Here is a 19,406-nt window from a genome sequence, read left to right on the forward strand (position 1 = left end):
TTGTCCATCAGGGCTCGGATGTCATCGGTGGCAGCGATGAGGGCGGTCTCGGTGCTGTGGTTGGCTCGGAAGCCAGACTGTGAGGGGTCGAGGGATCCATTCGTCTCGAGGAAGGAGGCCAGCTGTTTGTTGACGGTCTTCTCGATGACTTTGGCTGGAAACGGGAGGAGCGAGATGGGGCGGTAATTCTTGAGTTCGGTGGGGTCCGCTGTTGGTTTCTTGAGTAGAGCGCTGAGTTCGGCGTGTTTCCAGCTCTCCGGGAAGGTGGCGGTGTCGAAGGAGGTGTTGATGATGTCCCGCAGGTGGGGTGCGATGACAGCGTCGGCCTTGATGAAGACGTGGTGGGGGCAGGGGTCGGTCGGAGATCCGGAGTGGATGGAGTTCATCATGCGGACGGTATCTTCGGTGCTGATCGGAGTCCAGGCGCGGAGGGTGGTGGTGGGCGGCGTTGCTGCGGTCGTGGCGTGCGTCGGTTGAATGCTGAAGCTGTTGTGTATGTCCGCGATCTTGTTGTGGAAGTAGGAGGCGAGGGAGTTGCAGAGGTCTTGCGATGGGGTGATGTCGTTGTTTCCGGCGTTGGGGTTGGAGAGCTCTTTCACGATGTTGAAGAGTTCCTTGCAGTTGTGTGCGTTGTTGTCCAGCCGGTCCTTGAATGCAGTTTTCTTGGTGGCGCGGATCAGTTGGTGGTGCTTCCGGGTGGCAAGCTTGAGGGTGGTCATGTTGTCCGGTGTTGGTTCCCTTCTCCAGACTTTCTCGAGGGCTCGGCAGTTCTTCTTGGAGCTCTTGAGTTCGTCGGTGAACCATGGGGCTTTCTTGCTGCCGGGTCTGCTGGGCGGGGTCCTCAGACGGGCGAGTTCGTCCGCGCAGTTGCTGATCCACTTCGTGAGGTTGTCGGCGGCCTGGCTGGGGTTCGCTGAGCTGGCAGGAGGGTGCTGGCTCAGGGAAGCGGCGAGCTGGTCGGCTGTGATCTTGTTCCAGCATCTTCGGGCAACCTGTTGCTGGTGGTGGTGGATCGTCGTTCTTCTGAAGGTGAAGTGGACGCAGCTGTGGTCCGTCCAGTGGAGTCCTGTGGCGTGGCTGAAGGCGATGTCTTTGCTGGATGAGAAGACGGCGTCGAGTGTGTGTCCGGCGAGGTGGGTGGGGGTGGACACCAGCTGCCTGAGTCCGAGGTTGGCGAGGTTGTCGAGCAGGTTGATGGTGTTGCGGTCGCTGTTGTTCTCCAGGTGGAAGTTGAGGTCCCCCAGGAGGATGTAGTCAGCGGAGGGGAGGGCATGCGGGCTGACGAAGTCGGCGATGTCCTCGCTGAATTGTGTGCGTGGTCCCGGGGGTCGGTAGATCAGGGTGCTTCTGAGGGTAGTCTTCGGGTCGGTGTGGATCTGGAAGTGCAGGTGTTCGGCGGTGGTCAGGGTGTCGTCGGTGTTGGTCGTGATGCGGATGGTGTCCCGGTGGATGATGGCGATGCCTCCTCCCATCTGGTTGGCGGTGCGGTCCCTCCGGGTGATCTTGTAGCCCTCTGGGATGGCGATGGCGATGTCGGACGCTGAAGAGTCGTTCATCCAGGTTTCCGTGAGGAAGGCAACGTCAGGGGCTGTGGTGTCGAGGAGGTTCCAGAGTTCGATGGCGTGTCTGTGGACGGAGCGGGTGATGAGCAGGATGCACTTGAGGTGGTTGCTGCTGGTGTTCGGCTTGGCGGGTGCTGGTGCGAGGCAGGTCCGGATGCAGGTGAACTTGCAGGCGTGGCAGCTGAAGGGTCCGTGGGTGCTTCTCGGGGTTGCTCAGTAGCATCCTGGGATTCGGCCGGTGTTGAACGCGTTGAGGGTGGCGGCGGTGTACGTCAGGCGGGTGGGCAGGGGTCCTCGAGGGCCAGGGGTCCTGGCACTGGGCGCGGTCCAGGCGCAGACGGGCTTAACTTTGGCGCGCCTTCGGCGCACAATCGGCGCGCCCGCTGCGCGTGACCGCTGCGCGTGACCGCTGCGCGTGACCGCTGCGCGTTCGCACGGTCGCCATATATGGCAAAGTGCGAGGGAGGGCGGAGCAGCTGGGAGGCGGGAGCGGGGAGGGTACAGAAGAAAAAGGGGCGTGGTCATCGGTGGTGGCGGGAAGCGGGGAGCGAGAGTCAGGCGGCAATACAGAAAGAAAAAAGACAATTACACAGTGCAAAAACAATACCAAAGGGCAAAAAAGCACTTCAGGCAGGGGGGACACAGAGAACAACGGCAGCAGGATCGGCGAGCACAGCGAGGCCACGCCGCTCGGTGGAAGGGGGCGTAGTCACACGGAGGCAGCCGGGCAGCGAGGCAGGCAGGCGGGGAACGCACGCAGCAGCTGGTGGCCGTGCGGCGCGGGGGTGTCCTAAACTAGGACACACAAACAGCAGGTGAACACTTCTTGTGTGCCCTCTAGGCACTCACGCAATATAGCCCCTGAAGCCACTTCAGCAGACAGAAAGAAAATGGTAAGTCTCTGGGAGAGAAAATGTGGTAAAGCCCTGAGTGAAACACTCCTAATGGAGTCAAACTACCTACAATTCAGAAATGATCAAACAAAAGTTTAAGGAATCTATTGACAGACATTTTCTCTCAAAGGTTAAGACCGTCAAGCAGCAGTGATCACGAGATCCTGTTTGCCTCTCGCAGCCAGATATCTACTTTGTAACTAATTTGCTGTATTTTTTTTATCGGAATAACCTAGCGCTCCAAAATTATCACAAGATGACACCCGGCGCTCTACCAAAAACATCTAAATAATTAAATTAACTAATTCGTATATACTTTAAATATTCCTCTTCTTCTACTGAAACCCACCCACATTTTCAGCTGCCCTAGGAGGATTTTTTTATGAGTAGGCATTTCTCTTGATTAATCTGTTTGCCAGAACTGGGGACCCCCAAAGATAATGTTCGCATCATGCTCTCCTCACAGATGTATTTATGTATTTTTATTGATGGACTTTGTCCCAGGGGATGATAGGTGCTTTAGAAGAGACATATGGTTGCAAAGATAAACTTTTGCTCACCAATATACGTTTCATGAGCAGTCATTGATGTCAGTCGCTGAGGTATGGATTTCAGTTAATTTATATACATTAATGTGTGGTATCAGCACTTCCTACATGCAGAGGGGAGCAGGCTGTAGTAGCGGTTTAGAGTGCGGTCACCACCAGCTGGTCCGAAGGATGAAGGGCGGTTTGAATGTGTGGGGTCTGCCAGTTTTAGGAGTGGTATGTGGCAGGCAGAACAGGATTCTTTTTTAAGACTTCTTGTTTTAGGCATTATTGCCAACATAAGACAAGGCTTCCCAAAAACATTCTGAATGGAGCCCATAAAACAGCTGACCGGCGTTTAAGTAACTATGCAGGAGCCAGGCAGAGTTTAATGTAAAAAGGCACATGATATCATTACAATGCAGAAAATGTATGAGATTCAAAAGGTCAGCGGAGCCCAGGTCTCTCTATACATGACTGCTTGAAGATGCTGACATAGAAGAACTATGTATGGAAAATCTTGCTTTATCAGCATATGACAATACAATTAACACATCAAATGACTTCGAGACATTTAACTTTATTATTAGATATAAAGAAGGACATAGAAAAGTCACATTGAAAAGCACAATCAGAGCAGATGCACAATAACTCCTGTACAGAATTAAACTTTTGTGATAATCCGAAACTGTACCTCAGTGTGAAACTGCTATTTTTGTCACATTTGCAAACTCTTCGAATTAAATGTCATAATAAAAGATGAACATGATCATTTAAAAACGATAAAGGGGGTGGGGGGTCCAGTTTTTACTATTTTCTGCAGATAGTCCACGAACTGGTTGAAAGCGCTCGCTGTCTTGGCGTTTCCGCTCAGGCACTTCCTGGTAGATACTTGACACCGGGCAACCACGCGCAGATAAGGGGAGAAATATCACTGCGCGCGCGCGCGTTCCCTGGGGGCAGTTTTGAGGCAGGTCCATTGTGTGCGGCGCTCATTTATCTACGTCCGCCGCTGCCCACCTGCTATTACGCCACATTGATTTTTGAAGGCTGTTGCCCTAACAGCCAAGATGACCTAGAAAAAAATGTGAAGGGGAAATAATTAGCTTCTGCCGGCGAGCAGGTGCAGCACCAGCTCCTCATCTTCGGCCAGGGAGAGGCCCGTGTCTAGCGGCGCCGCGGACGCTTCGGGGGCGCGCTTGGCCTTTTTCTTTTTAATTTTCGAAGGTGTTTCCTCCTCTTCCGCTCGGCTGCTGCCCAGGGCTCTTTTCCGCTTCGCCTTCTTTTTCACAAGCTCGTTGCTGAAAGAGAATGGCGCACTTTGTCACACGGATAGATCAAGCGAGCAATTATGAAGTGTTAAGGCAGCGATTAATGTAAAAACATAGCACGTTGAAGAAAGCAATGAAGAAGCAGGCACAATGGAACTAAATCAACTCACTTTCAAGGCTTTGGATATGCAGGTACATCAGAGAATTTATTGATTACAGTGCACACGAAAATCAATATTGATTGTATTTGACTCTAGTCCACTTTTCACCGGTACAAAGCAGAGAAGTATTAAGGCATGGACAAAGTAGGCACTGGGCCAGGGCCCCATCCTTTCAGGGGACTACCTGATACAGCCAGCTCTGTTCTGCATTAAGTCTCGCCCTGATGACATTAAATAATTCTTAAAAAGACACTTTTCCTTTAATTTATTCTTAATGTGGTTGATGTATGAAAATATATTACAGTTATTTTGCAGAAAAATGTCTTTATGCTTGATGCAACATCCGTAAAACTGTTTTTTAGATCATTTTTTTTAGATCAAAACAGGACCTCGCATCAGTGGAGGGTGCTACTTAAAGGCGGTGGGGGTTGGGGGGTCGGAAAGAATTAAAAAAAAAATCACTTACCTGCATGCCAGCCACGTGCACTTAAGAGACAGCTCACCACACCTCCCCCTGCTCCTCTGACAGCCCAGCCTCGCCCCTAACCAGCTGAGCAGAGGATGTCAGAGATTATTTGCAGTAATATTAGTGAACTGCTGCTGTGTTACAATATTGAACACAGGTCACAATCCCTGAATATTTGATGTAAATACTTTAAGAATCTTGAGAAGTGTGCCTGTGCACTGACAGTGACCTGGCCAAAGAGGGCATGAAAGAGCTGAAACTGGATAATAAATTCAAAGCTGTTCCGAACAGGGGTCCCCAAAAAACCCTAACTGCTGGGCCTTCCCCTACTCCAGTCCAAGTCAAAATAGTGTCCTTTTTCCAACATCTTGAGGATAGTAAAGGTACCTTTGTGGATTCCCCTGGAGGTGAGAGAGAAATAGGCAAAATATAGATACATTTAGAATTTTTAGGGCAAAATACCAGAAAAGTCCTCCAGATAGTAGTGTCTGGTTTTTATTTTTCTTCAGAAAATGCATCAATGAACTGTTTGTTGTGCTAAAGTCATCATCTTCCAGAAACATGCAGAGCTGAATAAAAAAAAAACAGACTTTTTTTTAATCACAGATTTGGCATTTTTCAAAGAGGATGACCATTTTTCTTATTTTTTGTGCTCTCAGCATACTTCTAGTTTGTGGTGGAAACCAGTGAGAAACTCAAAAGTATTCAGCAAGGGGTCATAAATTTAATTTAATTTAATTTAATTTAAAAAGTATTTATTGAGCGCAACGTTCACCATGCGGTTTCTTGGCGCTATGGAGGCAAACTTTAGCAGTGACACAAACAAGACTAGAGATGACAGGGAGGGGAAGGAATTACACTGGGAAAGCTTGGGTAAAAAGAAAAGTCTTGAGCTCTTTTCGGAAGACAGGGTAGTGAGTAGCCGAACGTAAATGGTCAGGAAGGGAGTTCCAAAAGGAGGGTGCCAAAACAGAGAAATTGGATCCACCCCATTTCTTACGTCTGTATCTGGGGACTTGTAGGAGTGATTGGGTAGATGACCGCAACTCGCGAACAGGGGTGTATTCTTTGAGTAAAGAAGAAATGAAGGCCGGAGCAGTCCCTTGGCGTGCCTGGAAGACCATGCAGCCAGTTTTAAATAAGGTTCGCTCCTTTATAGGCAGCCAGTGCAGTGCCTTCAGCAGGGGGGTGGAATGATGGAAACGAGAAAGTCCGTGGATCAATCTGGCCGCCTGGTTTTGAACCAGCTGGAGCTTCTGGAGACTGTAAGCCGGGATGCCGTTGTAGAGGGCATTGGCGTAGTCCAGCCGGGAAACAACCAGGGCGGACATGATTAACCTGAGGGCAGAAGGAGAAAAGAAACGGGAGACAGAGCGAATGGTGCGGAGAACAAGAAAGCAAGAAGATACAACAGAACTGATTTGTGAGTGGAGGTTGAGATGGTTATTGAGTTTGATACCCAGGGTTTTAACTGAGGAAGAGGGTGTGGGAGGGGGTCCCAAAGAGGAGGGCCAGAAGAGGGAGTTCCAGGGACTGGATGAACCACCTGTAAGGACCAACTCTGTTTTATCAGGATTCAACTTCAGATGATTGTGGTTCATCCAGTCCCTGATAAAAATCATAATAGACTGAAAGTTAGAGATAGAATGAGGAGAAGAGGAAAGGTTGAAGATAAGCTGGAGGTCATCTGCGTAGTTAAACACAGTGACCTCCAGCTGTTGAAGGGCAAAAATCAAAGGATAGATATAGAGATTGAATAGGAGGGGAGAAAGGGAAGAGCCCTGAGGGACACCACAAGTGAGTTGGAGTTGAGTGGCCGAGAAATCCCCCAGCCGAACCGCCTGGGTACGGTCCCTCAGGAAGGACGCTAACCACACCAGGGCTGGGCCCTCGACCCCCGCCGCTCCGACACGGGACAGTAGGATGGTATGGTCAACCGTGTCGAAGGCGGCGGAGAGGTCGAGGAGCACCAAGGCCTGGTTGTTGTTCTAAATATAGATTATCCCTCAATGTTTTTCCAAAGAAACTAACTGCTGGAATAAAGATATATTGATAATGAGCAGAGAAAAACTGCCATCTGTGACAACGTTTTCATTTGTCACGGTGGCCGATATACAAAAGCAAAATACTATTTTGTCCGCTAGACCCTTTTAGATTCTTATTACACTCTCTTGGTCCAAACCGTTGGTGCCAAAATTACATGTAACAGAAGCAGCCCCCTAATCTTAACATATCAGTGGACCAAAATGAGAGATAGCTGCCACCGATCTTGTTCAAGGGTGGCATGCTTTTGTTCAGGAGATAACTATAAGAGAAGCCCGAAGCCTAATGTTAATGTCAAAGATACCGTGGAGAACATCCACATCGCAGCTAACTCCGTTGCGCGAGGTGGAGTTCCGCAGGTGCTGTAGTGAGTTAGGTGAGTTAGGTCATGCCGTTCGCACTGATTTTTAGCGCCAGGCGTTTGGGTTGTGCTGGAAAATCAGCACGAACGTCACAATGCGCAGCACAAGAGAGTGCTGCTTCTTTCTGCAGCTTGAGTAGATTTGTTACTCAAGCGGTAGCTTCCTCAACGCAAACGGATGGTTTCTCAATGCGAGCAGTCGCGACCTCCCGCTTTGAGAAATCTCCCTGGGAGATAGTCTAGCGTTGGATTTTCCTTGCATGCCAACTTAACAGTGGCGAGCAAGGAAAAAAGTCACTCTGCAAGCAGGAGCGGCTCCCTCCACGTGGGCGCGTCGCCCCACTGCTTTCTTGCAGTGCGAGAAGCAGAAACATAAAATTATATTATGAATACCATTTTATGTTTCTGCTCCTCGCACTGCAAGAAAGCAGAAGGGTTTGGTTAGGGGTGGCGGTCCTGCTCCAGGCAAAGGAGGAGTGGCTTGCCCACTTTTGTAGGCGCTGGCTGTTTGGTCGGCCCCTGGGCTGACCAAACCAGTCATACACACTCTCCCGTTTTCTCCATGTAGGCTACATGCAGCCTGAATGGAGAAAATGGCCTCCCCATTGCAGCGTTGTGATTGGCTACGGGGGGGGGGAAGGGAGGCTTCCTGTGAGTCGCAGAGAGAGGAGACACGACGCGGGACCAGACGCTAAGGTAAGTTACATTTTTTTTTTAAATTAACCCACCTTCCCTGCACAACCCCCTCCCTGCGCGACCTCCTTGCCATGTCGGCCGCGCCTGTCCACAAGTTTTTCGGAACTCTACATGCTCCGCGGAGCGTGGAAAACTACACAAACTCCGCGAACGGAGCATGGTGCACTACCCAGGCCTACCACATAGGACTTCCACATCACAGCTATATTTGGCAAAGGAGGTTGCAAGTTTGTGTTTGAAACTGAGGGTGTGAAGTAGCAGCAGTGAGTGATGGTTCCTAGAAACTATCCTGGATCTCGCAGAACTATGGAGTATCAGGGAGTAATCAAAACAATTTTGGAAGAATTGACTATAGAGGGAGATTCAATTGGGTCATTGAGAACACCCCTTTCTCTTGAATGGCTGATGTATTGCATTCCAGACGGAGTCACTTCACCATTGGCAGGAGTTTGCTGTTCGAGACACCCTTCAGATCATCTGCCTTGGAGGGAGCCTTTAACCAAGAGGAGCTGTTACTTTAAAGGGGGAGGCTGGCTGTGGCACAATACAAGAGAATGAGCACACTGAGAACAGTGCTACCTGCTTTCTGCAGGGAAGTTTTTTGCGGGGAAATGTGACCACATCCCTCCCCGGGAGGTGGAAGAATTACAGTGAAGCGATCTGGTCATACTTCGTGGGGTCCATAAACACTAATCCACAGTGAGTAAGGTCTTACTCGACCTACTGAAAGAATGTGTTGCTTGAAGGATTTACCGATGAGCCAATCCGAGGGATTCCAAGTGCTCAAGGATACGTAAGATTTCATTAGTTCGCCCTTTCTCCTACCCAGCCCCGTGCTAGGAAAGCTACCTGTGGTTCCATTTTCCTTTATACCTGTGTACTACCCTTTCATTTATCTCCCTGAAAGATTTCATAGAGCCAAGATACTTGTCAGGTCAATGTCGCGCTTTATCAGTTTCCTCTTTAAGACCCAAATTGCCCCACCTACGCGCTTTATCACACTCCCGGGACTTTCCTTCAATCCTACTCGATACAATTGCCCCATCCTAATCAGTACCTAACTCCTTTAGCCACCCCAACATTTTTATGTTAGCCCCCTTCCCTAATGAAGTCTGGGCCGGAGAACCACCCCCCAAACAGCGCACAAAGTGCTTTCCTTTTTCAGTGAGAAGGGGCCATGCGGGGCTAGCACCCAGAATCAACCCAAGATGACTGCTTACCAAGTTGTGGGACCCCCTTTGCTTTCTGAAAAGTTATTGTTTGAGTAGTATTTAAAAATGTCTGTTTAAAAAAAAAACAGCAAGCTGCAAAAAAACACTGAGGTATTTATGAGCTGAAAAAAGTAATACACTTATTTAAGTTAAAAAGGCAAAATGGTACTCTACTCTGCTTTCTCTTGGATTGCACAATCCAGAAACAAGCCTTTCCAAGTAAAAAATGAGACAGGCAATCTATTAAACTGCATGTGAAATCAAAATTAAATTTAAGAAATATGTACAAAATGGCCTCATCAACTACTTGAAAGCATGAACTGAGCATTTAGGAGAAGTGGCAAAGCTGATCCACGTCTGCTTAAAATATTCACACTGCTGCGAGAAAGAAATACTGTTTGACATGACTGAAAGGGTCATGACGCTAGAACACTATTAAACCGCCAGAAGGACATATCTTCCCATAAATGTCAATCAAAATCAGCCCAAAATTGGTTAATAATGTTATAGACCTTCGTAATGAAAGGAAAAAGGAGCTCACTCTGTTCCAACAGCACCCTGGAGGGGAGGATGCTCCGAAGCAATGGATATTTCAGTTAAATAAGTCTGGATCCGACTCAACTACAAATGGGCATGAAATGGAATATTAAATGAAAAATGAAAAGTTGCGTACTGTATATAGTTTGATTTTCCACTTTAGTCCAAATATCCGATTTGCGAATTTACAGTACCACGATTTTTGTTTTTTTTAATGGGATACTTAGCTTGCCTACTTATTTTTAATCACTAGTCTTTGACTCAGACAAATATGGAGAAAGGGAGCAAAGAGAGAAACGAAGGGAGGCAGAGAAACCTTTACATGCAAAAGCGAGGATGAAAAGGGACCGGCAAGAGATAAGGGGGCAGGGAGAGTCCTAGGCGGAAGAGGGAAGCATGGGCTTACCTATCAATAGTGCAGAGGTATCGGGGCCAGAAGTTTGAGAAGCCCACTGCAACCCAAAGGAAGTTGTTTTTTCCTGCTGAACCAGGCAAAGGGGGCTTGATTTTATTAGCTCGCATTATGGCACATGTCACCTTTAAGACATGGCAGTGGTACAAAAACCGCATTGTTTCAAAATGTACAAAAATCTGCTCACGTTTGTGGTTAATGTATTCTTTACCTTAAAAGAAAAATATTTTCGAACACTGTCAAAAGAAAAATATTTTTATTAAAAGAATCAGTGCCAGGGCCAACATTCTGTCTGAAGCACTCTGGGCCACTGCCCAAGTGTCAGGGTTGCTAAAGACCAAGGCTGTTTAATCTTGATTATTCACGCAATAAGTGAAAATTCAATTACTGGAATGTATTACATAAATAATGAATGCTATAAATTCTACATCTTTCACGCCTCAAACTTTACAGTTGTGGGGCTCCTTTGTGGATTGAAAAGGCACCTAATTTCAAGCTCTTCAGACCTTGGTGCAGCGCTCACTAACACAAGCCACCAAGTTCAAAGAGAGAAGAACCGAACCATGAATCTGGCTAGGCCCGTGGAGCCAAACCACGAGCAGAGCCTTCACAAGACCCACCACCATGTCTGCTTTCACTTTCGTGTTCGGTCTTTAATAAAAAAAAACTCCAACTTTTATGGTGAAAAAGCCAAATTCCTGCCCAGACAGTATTATAGCAGCTCACTTTTGTTATTCAGTTTGCTGCTTGTTTTTGTTTTAGCAAGCAGCATAATGGAGAGGGGATAGAGGGCAGTGACCTGGCTCGTTCTTACATTCTGCCTCACAGAGGAACCCGAGTCGCACCCGAACCTGAGCCATACCCCTGGCCTGAGCATACCATGGCTCACCCACCTCTATGCACTACTGTCTAGCCGACAAGTACTTTCAGAGCCACTGATGGTGTACCAGGGCACAAGCGAAACCACACAGACTGCCGTAAGTCTGTTGTATGGTAGTCACTGCCCACCTCTAACCAAGTATGGGTGCTACGGTTGGTATTCAATCGAAAACATGTCCTAGACAACGCAATCTTTCTCCGACTTTCAAAAATCGGACAAGGCTGGAGTGTCGCAAGAGAACATTAGTGGCAGAGATGAGCTGTACTAAAGACAAAGCGGACAATTGTAATACAGGATTAAAAGTCTCGCACCCGATTCCAGCAGCACGGACACTACCAACTTTCTGCAGGCCATGCATGAGGGCACCTTGAAATATTATCTGTAGAAACACTTTGGAAGTGTTGGAATGGGTAAATACAATGTCAATGTAGACCATAATATGTGCAGGCCTGACAGCGGCAATACCAACAAAGGCAAAATCAAAGTATGCCATAACCTGTGCTCGCAGGATCATGCCAATAACTGTCAATTTATTATCAATATATGTCATAACCTGTACCCGCACAATGGCACTAACACCGGCAAGGACGAGATCAATGTATGTTATACTGCATGTACAAATTACAATACTGTTGCTAGTAAAAACAATGTTGATGTACATTAGGACTTAAGCAAACTGAACAGTGTCAATACCAGTGAGAACAATGTCAATGTATGCTATGGCAACTGAATGTACAATGTTAAGTATGTTGATAGAAATGATACCAGTGACTGCCAAATTATTTTCAGGAGTTCCAATGAGCTTGTATCATTGCTGTCGGATCACCCAAGCTGACCTCCCCATCAACCCTGAGTCAGAGATACGTGGTTAGACAGATCCTATGACCCATGCCTATCGAATACCAGGTCACAGGTGAGGTCTCTCTTAACTCAAAGACAAACATGTGCCCAGGGAAAACCCTGATCGATCCAACAGATAGTTGCACCACAAACAGGTCAGAGGAAATTGGCACCAATAAAACACATTTTGCCAAGAGCTCGCGTTCCCTAAAATACCATAAAGCTAGTTAACACATGTATATAGAAACACTCAACCATTCCCCAAAATACCACAAAGCTAGATACCACATGTAGATCAAAACACTAAACCGATTAGGACACAACATGCAGCCCACATACAGTGATCACATACTCCTCATGCCGGGCATTTGCACACATACACACTAGCCCAAACTAGGTCTCCCAGAGATCACAAGCCATCTGTGTCCTTATCAAAAGCCCACATTTGTTTATTAATGACTGAGATGCTTTTTTGGAATGTAGAGAATTGCTTTATGGTGCCTCATGAACTGTATATAACAGAGGCCAAAACTTAGCACATTGAGAGACTTTGAGCAGAGGCACTCTGATGAGGCTCTCCCTGCCACAGTGTTTAATCAAACCAACTCGATCCTGTTTTGCCAAACACCTCGTCTTTTCATTTACTTAAAGTAAACGCATATCCGAGCAACATTTTGGCAAGCCAGACAGGAGTTATTGGCTCATCGAGCCCGACTGCTGTCTAAAGAAGGACCCCGGATCGAACGGATTCACATCTGTGCAAAAAGATCGGTGAGCAGATGCCATAATTGATTAGAGGTTTGTCTTAATCCACGGGGCAGAGGTGCGTTCAGGAACAGCAGTCACAGGGTAATAGACTACATCTGATTCTAGCCCCAACGTGGGGCGTATGGCAAACTAGGACAAGCTAGATCACGTTTGTTTTTTCACTGGTCAGCACGCTACAAGAGTCAAAGGTAGCTTGACCTTGGGCATGGACCACAAGGTACGCTTCATTCCTGGGTGTTAGTAAGGGATAGCCTGACCTGGGTGCAACAGGTATGCCTCATCCCTGGGTGTTAGTAGGGGATTGCTAGTACCACTGGTCGTGGATCAGAGGATACGCCTCGTCCCTCGGTGACAGTAAACAATAGCTTGGACTACTGGGTACATCTCATACTTTTAGTCACAAATTTATTATAAGTGCCATAGATTCATCACTGGTAACATCTAAACGAAGGGAGAGGTGTTCCCCCTTTTTCGCTCCGCTTGGATCGCTGGGAGTTAGGCAGTGATACGCAGAACCCCTAAGTTTGATATAGGGTGTATTTCGGAAATGAACTAAATTTGAACCTTGGGGAATCAGGTGTAGCTTGTGTCAGACCAACAGTCGGCCGATAGTTACCAGGTTATTGCTTTTTCTCTGCTTAAATTTTTGCCCGCGGAGCCGATAGAGACAGACTATCAGGCTAACCTAGCTCAGCGTACTATGCAGAGCATCCCCTCTCCACGGGCTATAGGCACTAGGAGAGGGCTCTGTTTTTTGGAGAAAAAAATGCTGTAAACCTTTTAAGTCTCCATGTGATTTTTTCCCATTTTTATGTATTTATTGATGTGGTGGTGCTGTTGGAAGATTGCAAATCATGTTGCATGTTTAAATGTTATGTCATGTTTGTAAGTCTATGCTTAAGCTAATAATATCCCTTATTCAAATCAAAGGTTCATGATTGCTAGTTTGCTGCTACAAATCAACTTGTTCTGCTCTGAACTAACAATTGCACTTTTTTATAGGTTATTATTTCATTGCACTTGTGTCTATTTTCATGTTACACACTTCTTTTTAATGAATCATTACTTTTCTGAGCTCATGATCGAATTTTGGGTATGCCCCGTTTACTCGGAACCCCACAATTTGAGCATAATTGTGATTATTTATAAAACCTCCTGAGACGATCACAATTTTGCAAAGACCTTAAAACAAACAAGCTTCCTAATCCTTCACGAAGACTCCACTAGATCACATGCAGGGCAGGAAACTAGAGAAACACTGCTGTGAGGGGCACCCCCATACCAAAACCCATGTATTTCCCTGTCCTGAGGGGGGAGCATTCGAAACCAACATCACAGAACTCACCAAACAGATCCAGACTAGACGCCCAGGATAAAAACAGGCCAGCCACCAAGGTAGCTTTCACAGATCCCAGAGAGGCAAAGTAGGCCAGCTCTTTCTATAGAAATTATAGCCAGAGAAGATGGGAAAAGGTTTGCTTGCCCCTTTTGCGACCTCCTAGCGGAATGGAAAAAAGAAAGGAGTCAGTTTAATCTGTCCTGGCCCACAGTGGTCATTTGAGTCAGAAAACAGGGCAATAGGGGAGGATTGCATCAGATACGGGAAGGGAAACGCTGACTGGAATTTACCGTACATGCAGCAATGCCTTACAAAATGGGAAAGGAAGAAGGTAGAGAGAGGAACAGAGATGAGAGCAAGTACAAAGGGAAGGAAACAAGATGTGGTTGCCGCCGAAACCCTGCTCAGGGGAAAAGGCAACACCAGTCAGAACAGCTGTAGCCATCACGGCATAGAAGGAGGTGGCACTAATGGGAACGCCGCCGCAGAGATTCTAGAAGGACACAGCATGTAGCCACGAAGGTCAGGAAGTTGTACAGAGAAACCCCCCCCCCCCCCCCCCCCCCCCCCCAAGCCAGGGCCAGGACAACTCCTCCTCCATTCTTGCAATCTCAACTAAATGGCCGGTCTAGCACCCAACTGGCGAGGAAGACACCCCCACTCTCACGTGCCTCGTGCTGTCCATGACACGGCGATCAGACAAGGAACACACTGGGACCATCCTGATAAATGATACCCCACATAGTCTGATTGACACTGGGGCATCTAAGTCCTGTCTAAAGGAGGGAAACATGCCCCTGTCCTGGGACTGCATGGGCACACAAGAGTTCTCAGTTGCACTTGTAAGGGTCCCCTTCACGAAACCCTTAGAGCTAGAGGGGGGAGGCAGCAGAGTGAAGGGGCAACTGCTGTATCACCCATATCACCTACTCACCTCCTGGGCAGAGATCTAATGGGTAAATTAAATATGACCATCCATTTCTCTAAAGACGGGACAATGACAGGTTCCACCCCAGGAGTCACCCTGACCAGGTTCATGTCCCTGTTACGCCCACAGAGCATGGTGGAACAAGTGAGGGCGACACCCACAGATTTGCCGGCCTTTATCAGTGCCGACCTCACTCCCCGTGGCTAAAACCCCAGAGTTGTTAGGACAGAAGTTGCAAATGCCACTTGCATTTATGTCCGCCATGAGGCTCACTGTGATGCGGAACCCTTGCGGGAAGACCTGTTCTGCTTGGAAGTTGTTGCGATACGGTCCAGGTACAATGTACTACTGGCCACAGACCAGACAAATGTAATGTGGGGATACGTCATCTTCACAGTAACTAGCGTCAGCGTACGGGAAATAACAGATGACCACCTGTTCAGTGATAACCTGGGGGCCCCGGAGACCAACTTCATGATCCCCATCCATCTTAGGGTAGAAGTACGGAGTGAGGCACCGGTGCGCTTAGCAGTGTTTGCTACATGGCAGGACGTGGCTACTGTGCCACACCAACCGTGGGCCCAGGGGAATTACGATGTAGGGCTTATCAATACTGCAGACCCAGTGAGGATTACAATGAGAGAGAGAGAGAGAGAGAGCCCTTCTTCCGCATGTGCGTCAGGACCTTCTCTCCATGATGCCGGAAAGGGCAAAGCCCCCAAGATCAAGGCGGGGTCCTCCATGTGGGGGTTTCTCCCTGCAATAGCCCAATACTCCCAGGCAAAAAGAGCCTGGGAGGTATATGGCGGCTAGTGCTGGATCTGCGTCCCCTCAATGACATTGAGGTCTCAGAATTCTCAGTGGTACCGGACCTCTCTGTCATATTAATGGCATACTCTGTCATATTAATGGCATACTGGCAGACGCCTGCTATTTCTCCGTGGTAGACATAAAGAATGCATTCTTCAGCATCCTGTTGCACCCTAATAGCCAGTACCTCACGGCACTCACCTCCGCAGGGTCCAGCTGGTATACAGGAGACTGCCACAAGGAGACTGCGTATCCTCCAGTATTTTCAACAGAATACTGAGAAAAGACCTCGCCAACTTTCAGGCGCACAGCAACCTCATACAGTATTCTGTGAACACCCAGGTCTGCAGTCCCTCTGAGGATGTGTCCACTAGAGATGAGGCTCTCCTAACTGCACTTGCCACAAGAGGATATAAGGTGGAACAAGCATTTACAATGCAACGGTTTCGCCTTCGGAAAAGTTTGAGCTATTGGCATTGTAAATGACAAACTTTTTATTTATGTGTTGGTTTTGAAAACAGATAAATAAATGGCATTATCATTTACAATGCCAATAGCTTACTCTGTCGCAAATGCAAGACGTATTGCATTTGCACACACACACCCACACAAGAGCCCCCCACACACACCACACAAGAGCCCCCCTCACACACCAGAGCCCCCCACACACACACGCAAGAGCCCCCCACACAAACACACACACGCAAGAGCCCCCCACACAAACACACACACGCAAGAGCCCCCCACACACATACGCAAGAGCCCCCACACACACGCAAGAGCCCCCCCCCCCACACACACACACGCAAAGAGCCCCACACACACGCAAAGAGCCCCACACACATGCAAAGAGCCCCACACACACGCAAAGAGCCCCACACACACGCAAAGAGCCCCACACACACGCAAAGAGCCCCACACACATGCAAAGAGCCCCACGCAGAGGTCAGGGGTGGCACAGAAGCAGAGTTTCACCAGCTGAGGCTCGCATGAAGCCTCTAGCATGAAATAGAGGGAGGGTAAGGGAGAAGTGATGAAAGAGAGGAGGTAAACAATGAAGGGAGAGCTCCATACGTGGGGCGGGGGGTCGAACTTGGCCAGAGGTGGAGGAGGTGTACCCCAGATTCGAGGGACTGCCCCTTCCAGCAATCTAGGAAGCTCTTTTCAGGAGAATTTGTTTGAAAAAGCAGGTGGAGCAAGTTGTTCCAAGGGGAATAGCTGTTTTTATTATTACTGCTGATAAGTTATCTGTGCCACCTGCTCTTGTAAGTTTTAGCATCTCAGTTGTTTTCTTAATGATTGGTATTGAGAACCCCTCTTTGAACTCTTTATTAGCAAGAAATGTTATCAGGCTATAAAGTAGTGTCCTCCAACAGTGAGAAATGCCCTGCGTGGCCGAAACAGGTCGGTGTGACAGACTGGCTCTGTTTACTTAATTAAATACCTGAAGTGAAGGATTTCTGAGTGCGGCGTATTTTTGCTAAAAAAAAAATAGATATATATATAATCCTGCTATTGTTGTATACACACAGCTTGTCAACTAGTAGCAAGGTGATCCTCATAGCTATATGCATTGCGTAACTCATACAAAATCATTATAGGTTTCTTTGATGAAGCAAGGTAATAGTGTATTGCCTGTTGCACAAAACGGTGAAGGTTTAAAATCATATGATGTATTAATCAATACAAGACAGGTTCCTTTTAAATCCAAGTACAGTTTGAAGTAGAAACCCCAAACTGAAACTGCATATTCAGGAAGTTCTTATGTCATCAATTGTCTCAAGTCTTTAAAAAATATAGAACGTAGTAAATTGGTAGGATCTTAGCACTCAAAACGTGCTTCCTAATCTTTGTTCTGCATTTGTAGAAGCAGCGCTCCTGCCTCAGCTGGTTTCTCCCCTCAAATCAGGGAGATCGGGTATTGGGCTGTTATCCCCGGGTCCCACGCGCAATGCGGGGCACTCGGGAGGCGAGGCGCACGTCCGTGACGCTTTGGCGAGCGAGCGCACAGTCCCCCAGCGCTTCCTCTCTTCAGCCGGTGTCAATACCGGGTGCGGGGTGGAAGGCGATCTCCCCCAGCTTCTGGGCCGAAGACTCACCCTCGCAGGCACGGCCCCCGTCGCAGCTCCCACTGGCCTCCGCTGACGTCGAGGGTTCCCCCGGAGTCAGCCACTCACAGCGCGGCTCCCGGGGCAGATCCTGATGACGCGGCGAGGCTCCAACCAACGGCGGCGCAGCTCACGGGGACAGGCCCACTGCAGCGGCCAATCAGAGCGCGCCTCTGCCGACGAACCTCCGAAAAGCCACCAATGTGGTCGCAGCCCCTTCGTGCCTCGGCCAAGGTGCCGAGCAGCTGCCGGTTGACCCCCGGGCGGGACGGGATACCACAATTTGTGAGGACACGGGGGGGGCGGGAGAGGACGAGGGGGGCGGGCGGGAGAGGACGAGGGGGGCGGGAAAGGACACGGACGTCGGGAGGGAGGCGGGAAACGTGGGGACGGCGGGAGGAGGGACACAAGGCAGGACAGCAGCAAGCACGGCCCGGCCGGACACAAGGCAGGACAGCAGCAAGCACGGCCCGGACGGAGGAGACTCGGGGGCGTTCCCGCCGTCGCGTGACGTCGGCAAAAGCCAAAGAATCTCGGGAACGCCCCCGTGTCTGGTCCGGCATTGATGGACAGGCCCCTCGTCCAATGGCTAGGCTCCATTTATGGAGCTAGCCAATGGGGCGGGGGGGCGTGTTCCAGAGTGCTTACTGTACTCAATAGATTTCTCTGGAGGAGGAGCCTAACGGCTCCGTCCCCCAGCGAAACCTAAAAAGGTAAAGTACAATATGTGCAAAAGGAGGTTAGCTATCCATGTCAGCTTATTTCAGCATCTCGCTGACTGCTTTCACTGGAACGGGCAGATTTCATCAGGGCCCTGCTGCCATAAGAGACAAAGAAGGGTATGCAAAAGTTCCTAGGTCTGTGCAATTATGTGCGACAATGGATCTTTGATTATAGCACACTCATCGTCTCCTTGCTCGAGACAATGAAAAAGGCAACAAGGAGCTGGTCTGGAAATCTGAGATGCAAGAATCCTTTTTCAAACTAAAGGGGGAAATATCTCACGCTCTGTGTTAGGTCCACCTGACTTTATGAAGGAGTTCTTACTGTTCAGCCACAGTAAAGGACGAGTCTTGGCTGCCCCCCTAACCCAAAAGTATCCACTGGATAACAGCAGATGGTTGGATTCAGTCATGCAGGGCCAATTGCCATGTGAACAGGCCTTGAACTCTGCAGCCTTTGCTGTTGACAATAGCCCCTCCATTGTGATGGAGTCTCCTCTGACCTTGTAAGCAGAGCATTCAGTATTTGCAGTCATACAAAAAGGAAAGAGCACTCTGGCTACACAATGGGTGTCGGAGTACAAACTAATGCTCTCCAGGCCATAGCTAAAAATAGCTCTGTGCCATTTGGTGAACCCTACCGCTTTCCTAGTGCACAAGACTCAGGAGGGTGTTCAGAACCACAATAGCGCGACTCACACTCTCGAAGGGATCAGCCTGGCTGAAGAAGATCCCATTCCTGATTGCAACATGCTGTTTACGGATGGATCCTCCATAATAGAACAGGAGACAGGGGTGAGGCACACGTGAGCAGCCTTGGTGATGTCTCTAGTAACAACAAATTAGATAGTCTACAAGTCACAGTGCAACT

At 48.5% G+C, this 19,406-nt stretch overlaps 1 protein-coding gene across 1 annotated transcript in view; it reads right to left on the minus strand.

Moving 5' to 3' along the window:
- Positions 1–3,542: 3,542 nt before the first annotated feature.
- Positions 3,543–19,406, minus strand: part of DDX10 (DEAD-box helicase 10) — an 832,256-nt gene continuing 816,392 nt past the window's right edge. The window contains exon 18 of the mRNA XM_086935230.1: positions 3,543–4,283. Coding sequence (XP_086791356.1) covers positions 4,085–4,283 — 199 coding nt within the window. The 3' untranslated portion in view covers positions 3,543–4,084. The remainder of the gene's footprint in view (positions 4,284–19,406) is intronic.

The sequence above is a fragment of the Lissotriton vulgaris genome, chromosome 8 (genome assembly GCF_964263255.1).
Source record: "Lissotriton vulgaris chromosome 8, aLisVul1.2, whole genome shotgun sequence".
NCBI lineage: Eukaryota > Metazoa > Chordata > Amphibia > Caudata > Salamandridae > Lissotriton > Lissotriton vulgaris.